This window comes from Hibiscus syriacus, unplaced genomic scaffold, assembly GCF_006381635.1.
Source record: "Hibiscus syriacus cultivar Baekdansim isolate YM2019G1 unplaced genomic scaffold, ASM638163v2 tig00117056_pilon, whole genome shotgun sequence".
Classification (NCBI taxonomy): Eukaryota; Viridiplantae; Streptophyta; class Magnoliopsida; order Malvales; family Malvaceae; genus Hibiscus; species Hibiscus syriacus.
In genome coordinates this window covers 8,784,485-8,795,415 of record NW_024063539.1, presented here as the reverse complement: position 1 = coordinate 8,795,415, position 10,931 = coordinate 8,784,485, and the positions used below count along the sequence as shown (strand labels likewise).

General features: G+C 38.8%; 1 protein-coding gene across 1 annotated transcript; it reads left to right on the top strand.

Moving 5' to 3' along the window:
* Positions 1–77: 77 nt before the first annotated feature.
* LOC120198519 lies at positions 78–9,739 on the top strand. The gene is made up of 5 exons (XM_039199831.1): positions 78–83; positions 179–364; positions 886–1,222; positions 8,456–9,332; positions 9,539–9,739. Exons 1-5 carry the CDS (start codon positions 78–80, stop codon positions 9,558–9,560), a joined length of 1,428 nt encoding a protein of 475 aa, XP_039055762.1. The 3' UTR covers positions 9,561–9,739.
* Positions 9,740–10,931: the final 1,192 nt, after the last annotated feature.

Sequence of the window (10,931 nt, the reverse complement as noted above, 5' to 3'; positions counted from 1 at the left end):
GTTCCATCTGTTGTAGGATAATGTTTTTAAACTTGCATTTGCATTGACAGTTTTTATGTTTAAAATGGATTGCATTGATGATCGTACGATTAATTTATTTGGGTACCTTTTAGAATTATGTTTCCACATTGGATTTTCAATGATTTGAAGTGTGAATTCTGATCAATTTTCTTCACAGCTGTTCTGGAGAAAGACTGGTTGTAAATTTCGGGAGCCACGAGCTGGAAGATATGCTGTTGAAGAAGGAAGAAGTTTTTGTATGTATCAAGATGATGACTGCTGCCACATTGATGAAGGCGAACGAGTTCTTGTCAACCGCAAATTGCAATCCAAAAACCTCTTCCACGATGCTGCTGTGGAAAAGGTGCACTTCTATCTTCATATAAACTATAGATTATGTTAGACAAGTATGGCGAGTATCAGTTTATCAGTCTTCAAAGCGAAGTTGCATTCTCATGTGTTTTAGATCTTATATACATGATTGAAGTAACATCACTGTCTTTGATTGATAGAATTAAACATATGCAGTTATGTTATTAAAAAAAACTAGTTGCTACTATCAATTTATTGTCCTATTCAGCATGAACCATCAAACCATGGTCTAGGTGATAAACTTAAAGAAGTAGCTAAAGTATGAAAATCAGTTCTCAAAATAATTGTAATGTAGATGTTGATGGAAATCTCATTGAAAGTGTAGAGCCTCAGAAACTGATAATAGTATCAAGTATCTCTTTTCCATAGCTTAAAAAGCAAGTTACACGAGTTCATAACTATGTTCCTTAGTGTGCTCCAATAAGTTCATAGTGAAGATATATTCATTGAGTTGCCTTTGGTAGTTCTAAACATTTCTGTTTGTTCATTTTCTCACAAACTTGTCATTAGCAGGTGGAAAGAATTCGACACTTGAGAAGGAGCTGTAGATGTACTTTCATGATCAAATGGCTCGATAACGACCTTGAAGGACAAACCCTTACCGTTCCATCAAGTTCAATCATGAAGCTTGCTACCAAGAGCATCAGTGACTATCCAGTCGTTCATATACTTTTAAAACCAGAAAAAGATGCAGATTTATCATATTCATCTCCTTTATTGACCACTCCCGACGAAAATGATGCTAACATAGAACTTAATAAGTTGCTGCAAAAGCAAATAGAACAGATTAGCAACTTAGCTGATGCACCTGAGAAAGATTTTCCAGATGATTTTCTATGGAGAAACAAAGGTAAGCATCTTGGCTATTGCCATTATTAGAAAATACCAATGCAGACTTTTTTACAATTTGTTTTACCTTAAACACAGATCATGTCTCCATGCAGATAATTATCACCATCCTTGTCTTTGGTTTTATACTGTGTTCTCAGCACAGTATGGGACATGGTGAACCTTATGTTTTATTTTAACTTTTCCCTCTCAATGAATTGGGACATGACTCTATCTGTTACATATGCTGGTTGGATTTTACTTTCCCAGATCTGGTACATATGCTGGTTGGATTTTACTTGCCCAGATTATGACTTTTTGTTTCTTTTATGAATTCGGATTTCAACGATTTTTATAAGGAAATAGACCGTCTCAATAAGAATTTTTTTCTTAGCATTTGATAAGTATTATTGATGTGTTTCTATGTATGGCAATTTCTGTGGATTTTACACTGATGCAAGATATGTTAATGTTATAATTTAGAAGTGCCGTAACCGAATATATGCTTTGCAAAAAACATGGAGAGAGATAGTGACGTTGAGAGAGTAAAATTGAGAGGGGAATTTTCTTCAGAGAATGTTTGGACGGCGTTCGTTGATCATCTCAGTAAAAGAGTGTCTCGACGAGAGTTAAGGGAGTTGTTTTCATCTCACTGTCCGGTAGTCAGAGTGTTCATTCCCAGAGAAACAAGGAATCCGAAATACAAATTCTTCTCTTTTGCTTTTGTGCATTTTGGCAATGAGGAAAGTCTAAGAAGGGCGATAGCCAAACTGAATGGTTCGATGATTGATGGTTGGAGGATTTCAGTGGGTACTGCAAGATACAAGGATGCTAGGGTGAGGTCAGTCGGGAAGAACACTTCTTTGGTGATGCCTTCAAGGTCGAACACAGAAGATCTTTAAAGGTTCAAAGAGAAAGGTGTTATTAACAGGAGTGTAAGGGATACAAGATCTTACAAGGAGGCCTTACTGTCTGATAGATTGAAGAACAATGCATCGGACCATAGGGATCGGTCGATCGATGGTTTCAACAGGAGGAAAGGTATAAAAAATAGTTGGGAAATGCATATTCCGTCTGAGAGCTCCAGTTGGGTGAAGAGATCATTAACGGGGATCATCAAACATTCTTTTGAGTTCGAATTAGTCCAGAAGGCCTTAGTTAATGAAGGTTTTGATGTCCAGATCTCCAGATGGGGTTATGTATGGAATTCGTGTGTTATTACATTTAAGTCGACTGAAGAAATGATGGATGCATGGCTAGAGAAAAAGGATGAGTTATTTTTCTGGTTTGATAGGTTGGCACTTTTATTGAACGATGATGGTGTTCCAATGGCTTTTTGCCTCGTACATCTGTTTGGGGTTCCATTGTTATGTTGGCAAAATTCCTTTTTGGAACGGGTAGCAGGAAAGTGGGGATTGGTGGAAGAGATTCATGAAGATACAGTTATCAGAGCAGACCTATCGATGGTGAAGATTTTGGTTAGGGTGGCCAGCCCTTATGACGTCCCTGAGGAGATAACTATTGGATCCTATGGAAGATCGTTCAAAGTTAAGATTAAGCTGGGTTCGGTGCTTGAGTATTCTTCCGTTTCCTTTAACAAGTCGCCGGTGGGAGGTTCCGACGATAGACAATTTGGTGAGGAATTTTCTGGAGACAAGGTTGACAGTAGTCTGTCAGATAGCATGGAAAGTGCTGAACGTTCAGAAGAAAACAGCAGACAAAAGGTAGATATTTGGTTTGACCAAGGAGCTAACACGGGTTTGGTTGGAGTTGGTGAGGAAATTCAACTCCCAACGTTTAACAAAGGTGGGAAAGGCATTAATTGTGTGCTGACAGCGTGTCAGGATCTTGGGACTAACAATTTTGGTGAATACGCGGGTTTGGGATGTAGATTTTCAAATTTTTCGGCTGATGGGTCTATAGCCCAATCATCAGATAATGGGCAACTTGGTTCTCCACCTCTAAAAATTATTCCAGCTGGGCCTGGTGTTAAGCTGGATAAATTTGGGAAAATGGACCAGAAGCAGTTTCTGGTTGAATCTGCAAACTCAAAGGAAGATAAAAATGGAGGTCTGCCACTTTCTGGTTTGAGAAAGTGTTCTAGAGGATTGGAATCAAATTTAGAGGAAAAGCCGATTGACTACATTTTATGTTCTGGAAGTAAGATTTCCAGGGGAAGAACGCTTGATCGATCCAACTCTCCATTGACTACAAAGAGTGAACCGTTGGAAAAGAGAAGTATTAGCTTCAAAAGGGTCTACAAGAGATCCAGGGAGAGAAGACATTGGTTAGAGAAAGATGAAATTGTTGTTCCTCGAGAAGAGGAATCTCTAGAGAGGCTAAATGGGAAGATTTTGGATCCTAATTCAGTTCTGCCGGTCAGTGCAGTTGCATAACCTAATTTGGAAGGCTGTATGGGGTCTACTTTGGAGAGACAGGTTGTTGACAGCAGTTTGGATAGTATGTGGGAAGGGTGGCACTTAGAAGGAGATAGTTATTCCTTCAACTCTAAGTCCTTTAATAGAAGAGCCAAAAGATTGTTGACCAGATTGGCATTGGATCAAGTCAGCATTGAAGCTATAGCTACTTGGGAAATCAGTAATAGATTGGGTGTGTCTTTCAAGGGTGGGAAATCAACTTTTTTGGAGAAAATCATAAAGTTGGAGGAGGATTTGAGGCTGGTTTGATTTTCGGTGTTTATTGGGTTTTCTAATACTTTTTTGAATCATGATGAAATTTCAATTAGCCATTATTACGTGGAACGTTAGGAGTTTGGGAAGGAAGGAAAAACACAGAGCTGTTCAAAATCTAGTTTTAAAGAGACGTCCTATTCTTCTTCTATTGCAAGAAACAAAAGTGGAGAAGGTTCAGAGACAATTTCTAAGGAGAAGTGGTTTGAATACTCTTCAAGGTTTTGCAGAATCTCCAGCAGTGGGTTCTTCTGGAGGGCTATTGAGTTGCTGGGATGAGTGCTCTTTTGAAGTTGACAACCTTATTATAAACAGAAGGTTTATTGCAGTTTTTGGAAAGTTTCGAACTTCACAGTTTAGGTGTGGTTTTATTAATGTTTATGGGCCTAGTATTGAAGAAGAGAAAGCAAGCTTCTTTGAAGAGTTAGCTGTTTTTATTTGTGGACTGAATATCCCTTTATGTGTGGGAGGTGATTTAATGTGCATCTTTCTGAAGAAGAGAAGGTGGGGAGAGCTCCAAACAGAAGTTCAATAAGAATTTTCAGCCAATTTCTGCAACATACAGGGTTAATTGATTTACCTTTACATGGGGGCAGATTCACTTGGTGTAACAACCAAGATTTACCCACCTATGTTAGACTGGACAGGTTCCTCGTTGATGTTCATTTCCTAGAAGCATTTCCTGATGTTACACAATACTTGTTGCCAAGGTCAGTGTCAGATCATAATGTTGTTTTTCTGGAGAATGAGGGGGTCAGTTGGGGGAAGAAACCTTTCAAACTCTTTAATTATTTGATGGAAGAGGACGGTTTCCAGAATTTAGTTGAGTCTACTGTTAAAGAATGCAAGTCTGATCAGAGGAAAGCAGGAATTCTATCTATCCTGAAATCTATTAAACTGTCGATCAAACAATGGGCGGGGAAGAGAGACCATTTTCCTTCTGTAGAGATTACAGATTTAGAAAAGAGGATTCACTTGGAAGAGGTGAACTTGCAGCAGAGGCAAGGTACATATGTTTGGGACACAGGATCAGATTTGAACAGTATGAGATCAGAATTATGGAGGTTGTATAAGATTGAAGAACAAATATGGTTTCAAAAATCGAGAGCTAGATGGGTGGAAGAAGGGGACCGCAATACAAGATTTTTTCATACTTGTGCGTTGATTAGGAGAAAGAGGAATTCCATGAATGCTTTGAATGTCAATGGAGAGATAACTCAAGATCCATATGTCATCAAAGCTTGTGTCAAAGATCATTTTTTTGGAATTTACAACTCTAGTTCTACTTTGGAAGTAGAAGATATGAAGATGAATTTTTCAAAAATTTCAGTGGAGCAAAGTAATATTCTGGAAAAAGAATTCACGGAGGAAGAAATATAGGAGACTCTACAATCATGTGATAGCAACAAAGCTCCCGGCCCGGATGGTTTTAATATGGGCTTCTTCAAGAAATTTTGGGTTGTTCTTAAGGTTGATATTCTGAAATTCTTTCATAACTTTTATTTAGGGAAAGATTGGGAACATGGAGTAAATCATACTTTCATTACTCTTATCCCCAAGGTGGCCAATATTGGTGGATTAGATGACTATAGACCTATAAGCCTTGTAGGAGGTTTGTACAAGATCCTCTCAAAATGTCTTTCGAGGAGATTAAGGAATTGCATTTCTGATGTAATGAGCCCTATGCAGTTTGCTTTCATTCCAGGTCGTCAAATTCTGGATTGTTCTCTTATAGCCAATGAGGGGATTGATTTTTGAAGGAAAAAGGGACTCAAAGGATGTGTGTTTAAAGTGGATTTTAGAAGGGCATACGACACTGTGGATTGGTCTATTCTTTTTAAGGTTATGGAGAAAATGGGTTTCGGTTCTAAATGGAGAAGTTGGATAAAACAATGTGTTACTACTGCTTCTATTTCAGTTTTGATAAATGGGGTACCTTCTCAGGAATTTCCTATGGCAAGGGGTCTCCGCCAGGGTTGTTCTCTTTCGCCCTTGCTTTTTAACTTAGTTGGGGAACTCCTAAATGTCTTGCTCTTAAAGGCTGTCTCTGATGGATTGTTTTCTGGTCTGCATATTGGGAGGAATGAGACTGCTTTCAACTTATCTCATCTGCAATTTGCAGACGACCTAATTATTTTCTGTGGGGCTTCGAAAATGGAGATTTCAAATGTTAAAGGGTCTTAAGAGTGTTTGAAGTTATGTCTGGTCTGCAGTTGAATCTTAAGAAAAGCAAGTTATTTGGTGTTAATACGGCTACAGAGGAGGTGGAGGAGTCGGCGTCGTCTATTGGCTGTGCAGTGGGGAAATTTCCTTCTGATTATCTAGGTCTGCCGCTTGGTGCAACACGGAATTCAACCTCTCTTTGGGATCCGGTTGTTTCAAAATTTAACAACAAACTAGCAGGTTGGAAAGCTGCCACCCTTTCCTTGGCAGGGAGATTAGTTTTGATTAAATCGGTTCTCTGTTCTCTTCCTACTTACTACTTGTCTATATTCAAAATTCCATCATCCGTAACTTCTAAACTCAACTCAATCATGTCTAAGTTCTTATGGGGAGGTGGAGCGGAGAAAAATAAGATTCATTGGGTTAGTTGGCTTAACGTGTGCAAGCCAAAGGAGGCTGGTGGTTTAGGAGTGTTAAATATTAGCAATATGAACAGAGCACTATTGGGGAAATGGTCTTGGAGATTTGCTAATGACAAGGATGCTGTTTGGAGGAGAATGATCTGTTCAAAATACAATATTGATCCTTTTTCTTTATTGTTCAATAGCAAAATCCCAGCTCAAGCTTCTTGGATTTGGAGCTCGGTGGTGAATTCTTATTTTAAAGAAGACTCTTTTGGTTGCTATTTCCGCAGTATGTTCAGACTAGGAGTTGAGAATGGTCAATTTATTCAGTTTTGACAGGACAAATGGGCAATGGACTGCCCTCTTAAGGTTTCTTTTCCGAGGCTGTTCGCAATCTCTACAAACCAGTTTGGAAAACTGATTGAATTTGGCGAGTTCAGTTCTTTGGGATGGATCTGGAATATTCAGTTGAGGAGAAGCTTAGCCGATTGGGAATTTGAACAGTGGGCTAACCTGATGGCTATCATTTCTAATTTTTGTCTGTCTAAAGAGGCAATCGATGGTCTGATTTGGAAAGGAAACGGAACTGGTGTCTATTCTGCTAATTCATGTGTGAAGACTTGTTCTTTGGCTCAGAAGGAGGATTATGTTTGGAAGAAATTTGTGTGGAAAGGTCTGGTGCCACCAAGAGTCGAGGTATTCATGTGGCAGGTAGTTCTTCAAAAACTACCAGTGAGGTCTGAACTGGTTAAGAGAGGGGTTACGGGTATAACAGATCTTTCTTGTCCTCTATGTAATTTGGAGGTTGAATCTTCTTCTCATTTATTTTTCTCGTGTTCAGTTGTGTGGTCACTTTGGAACAAATTTGTGCGGTATTGGAGTCTTTCTGTGGTTTTTCATACAAATGCGCAGAAGTTTCTTCAAGCTTGGGAAGATCTAAATCCTAGGTCTGCTATTTGGAAGTTCATTCCTGCCGTTGTTATTTGGACTGTTTGGAAAGTAAGAAATGATATTGTTTTTGATAGAGGGAAGTTTGACCATCTTAATCTATTTTTCCTAGCAAGAGTACGACTTGCATCTTGGTTCTCAGCTAAGTTTGCAGATTCTGTTATTTCAATGGATTCTCTAATCGGGACCCTTCTCTTGGGGATTCATGCTTTCCTCTCAACAAATCGATTGTTACTACAATTCCTTGGTCCCCCCCTCCTAAGGGCTTTGTAAAATTGAATGTGGATGCAGCTACAAATTCTGATTGGAACAGCAGTGGAGTTGCGGGTATTCTAAGAGATGAGGAAGGTCTTATTCTAGGATCTTTTAAGGAGGCCACGGGTCCAGGTCCACCTATTATGATGGAGCTAAGGGCTATTCAGAAGGGCTTAATTTTCTTTGATTCAGTGAAAGGAGGTATTAATGGTCGTTTGTTGTTAGAATCAGACTGCAAATTGGCAGTGGATTGGGTTAAGAATGGAACTTTCTGCCCTCAGATTTTTGTCATTCTTGTAAGGAACATAACAATTAAGCTAAAAGAAGTTGAGGGTGTTATTAGATGGGTTGCTCGGACAGCCAATATTGAGGCTGATGGGTTGGCTAAATCCGCCATTGGCTAATTCCAGTGTGTCTTAGGGGTATTTTATGTTGGGATTTTCAAATTGTTGTAAGGGGCTTATCTTCTTGTTGTAATCTTATGTATTTTCATTAATGAAGTTTAAGGCACTCTTTTCCTCCTTCCTCTGATGAAGGAACTCATTATAAGTTCCTTATTCAAGAAGGGGGTTTTTAATGAGGCCTACAATTCCTATCAAAAAAAAAAAACAAAGAATTTGCTGCATTTTCAGTTATGCTATGAATGAAAATCCAGAATATCTTTAAAAAAAAATAATTTAGAAGTGCCTACGTGCCATACATATCCTATATACCAAATTCCATTTAGTACAAATCATTATAACTCGATGTCTTCTTTTTCGCAAGCTGTTGATATAATCTTGCCTGTTAATACAGTTCCTAGCAAGGGACAAACACCCTGCAGGCCTACTGTTAAATCCAATGCATGTATTCCATCGTTGAAGAGGATGACACGGGGTAAAACGGAACTGCAAGTGGATATAGAAACCAAGGATCAATTTGGCACTATGGCTTCCATACAAGAAGAATTCATTCAGAATAGGTCTCATCCACTCCCTCTTTCTTTGAGTGCAGCTCTAGCATCATCCTTGTTAAGTGCTAAGAAGCGTCTTGAAATGGATTTTAATTCCTGTATGACTGCCGACATGTTTATGAAAGGTAAACATTCCACGGAAATATTGGCCATTTCCATTCTACTTGTTTCAGATGCTTCCCAAGCAATATCGCCAGTATTTCCAACCAAGGGAGATGCATCATGCAAACCTTCCTCTTGTGTACCAACTAAGGTTTGGGGAAACGAAAATAAGACCTCGGAAAAGATCAACTGTGATGCTGAAGATAGGATCTCTGCTCCTGTGAAGGTTACAGCTGAAATAGTTACCTCTGAAGTTGCTATGACTACTGATCTTGCAATTGCTAAAAATAAGAAATCCTCTGTACTTAAAGATTTTAATGCAAGTTCAACAGCTCCTATGAGATTAACTCGCTCAGCGATGCGGAAAGGGGCTGTGTTTCCAAATGAATGCACTGAGGCTGAGATCTGCACGGACAACAAAAAGAGAAGGATATCTGGGAACAAAAACAAGTTGAGTCATTCAACAGTTCATCAAGAAAATGAAAATTTGGCCAATGAAGAAGAGAACAACGCAACTCCTTTTACAGGTTCAGGTTCATCTGAAAGAAACATTGTTATTCCTGAGAGAAATGTATCTGGAACGGAAAGCACAAAAGACAAAAGATGCCTCTACACCATGTAATGTGAAGCATCATACCCTTAGTACCTTACCAATGAAAAAAGAGCTGGATTGCAGACCTGTTTCTGTTAATTGTTATACATCTCTATATAATGAAAGCTATTAACTTCTATATTATTCTTTGCTCTTTTTGTTGATTCATGTAGTTAATTAGTTCATAAATACCTTCTTAATTTAGGATCTTGCAATGGTTTTGGTATTGCAGGCCTGGCTGGACAGGGTGGTAGGGGTGATCACGGCAAGAAGAGAAAAGTGGTTAATACCAATAAGCAAGGGCGACGTTTTTCACCTCGAAATTTTCTACCCCGGACTCGCTCCCAGACTAGGTCCCACCACAGGAAGCAAGAGTAACTATTAGCAGTTAGAACACTTGCATTGCTAGCTCAGGTGTACCGGACATGATCTATATAGTCAAAACTAACTGTTCTATATAATGAAAATGCTGAGCATGATAAGATGTTGCAGGTTAACAGGGTTATGGATAGTTTCTCTATGAACTGAATGTGTTATCATCAATATGCATCGCTCTTTTGAACTCAGCCATCTGTTATTATTACTATTATTATTCTGCTGTGTGATGCTGAATTGCATATCGGTTGAGTTTACAGCAGACATACTTCCATCGATGCAGTGACGGTATCTCGTGGTTACGGATTAAGGGCAACAAATGTTACACTGAGAAGTTGTCTTTCGTATTGTATTCTGTTATATGCACTGAAGAAAGACGGGGTATTGGAACAAAAAGATCTCTATTAGAGGTCAAGTTCAAGTAAATGTCTGCTGCAGTTTTGAGATTGAACTTCCAAGTGATAAAAGTGCTGTCAATGATAATGCATAGGCCATTGATACTGTTACCATCATTTTCCTGGATCAAATCTAATGCCAAAAGTTATATTTTCTCTGATCTTCAACCATAATCTATTTCTTTTCAATTCCAAATTTCCCCGTTGGCTTCCATCTCTAGCTGCAGATCTTCAATAACTTTTTTTTTGTGAAATTTCATTGCAGAAGCAGTATTTTGAGCCTAATTTCTGGTTCATGGCTTTTCATTGCCGTTGTTACGGCAGGTTCACGCACAAAACTGGCCCTTTTTTGAAATAGTTATCATGTATTTAACAGAGCTCGAGCTCGAATTCTGTGTTGCGTATGAGAACCGCATCCTATGATCTTGGTTCATGAAAAACACCAAATGCGGATGTCTCTACACGACTGAGACCTCAACAAAACAGCATCGAGAAGATTAGGAAATCTGATCTTCAACATACAATGAGAGTCAACACTAAGATTAGGAAGAATGGGGTTGGAAAGAAGCTTAAGAGCCAAAGCAAGTCTAGGGTTATGCACTAATAACTTGATATAAGCCATAGAAATCGAAAAAGAGATGGGAGAGTTCAACAAGGCATGTAAAATTTGATCAAACTGTTAACCAAGCTTGATGCCACACCAAGAATACAACTCATGCAACACTTGTCTACCATTATCTATCTATCCATCCAAAAGGCAGGCTAGCTATGTACAGGGTCATATACAATCTCAATCGCTATAATCATAATATGGAAGTGAACAGAAGTTCCCTTAAGGCTATGCTCGAAAGTGAA

Bases quoted from the DNA above. Each gene is read 5' to 3' on its own strand.
- LOC120198519 (XM_039199831.1), top strand. The intron at 365-885 runs GTGCACTTCTAT...TGTCATTAGCAG, and splicing joins ACGATGCTGCTGTGGAAAAG to GTGGAAAGAATTCGACACTT. The intron at 1,223-8,455 runs GTAAGCATCTTG...CTGTTAATACAG, and splicing joins TTTTCTATGGAGAAACAAAG to TTCCTAGCAAGGGACAAACA.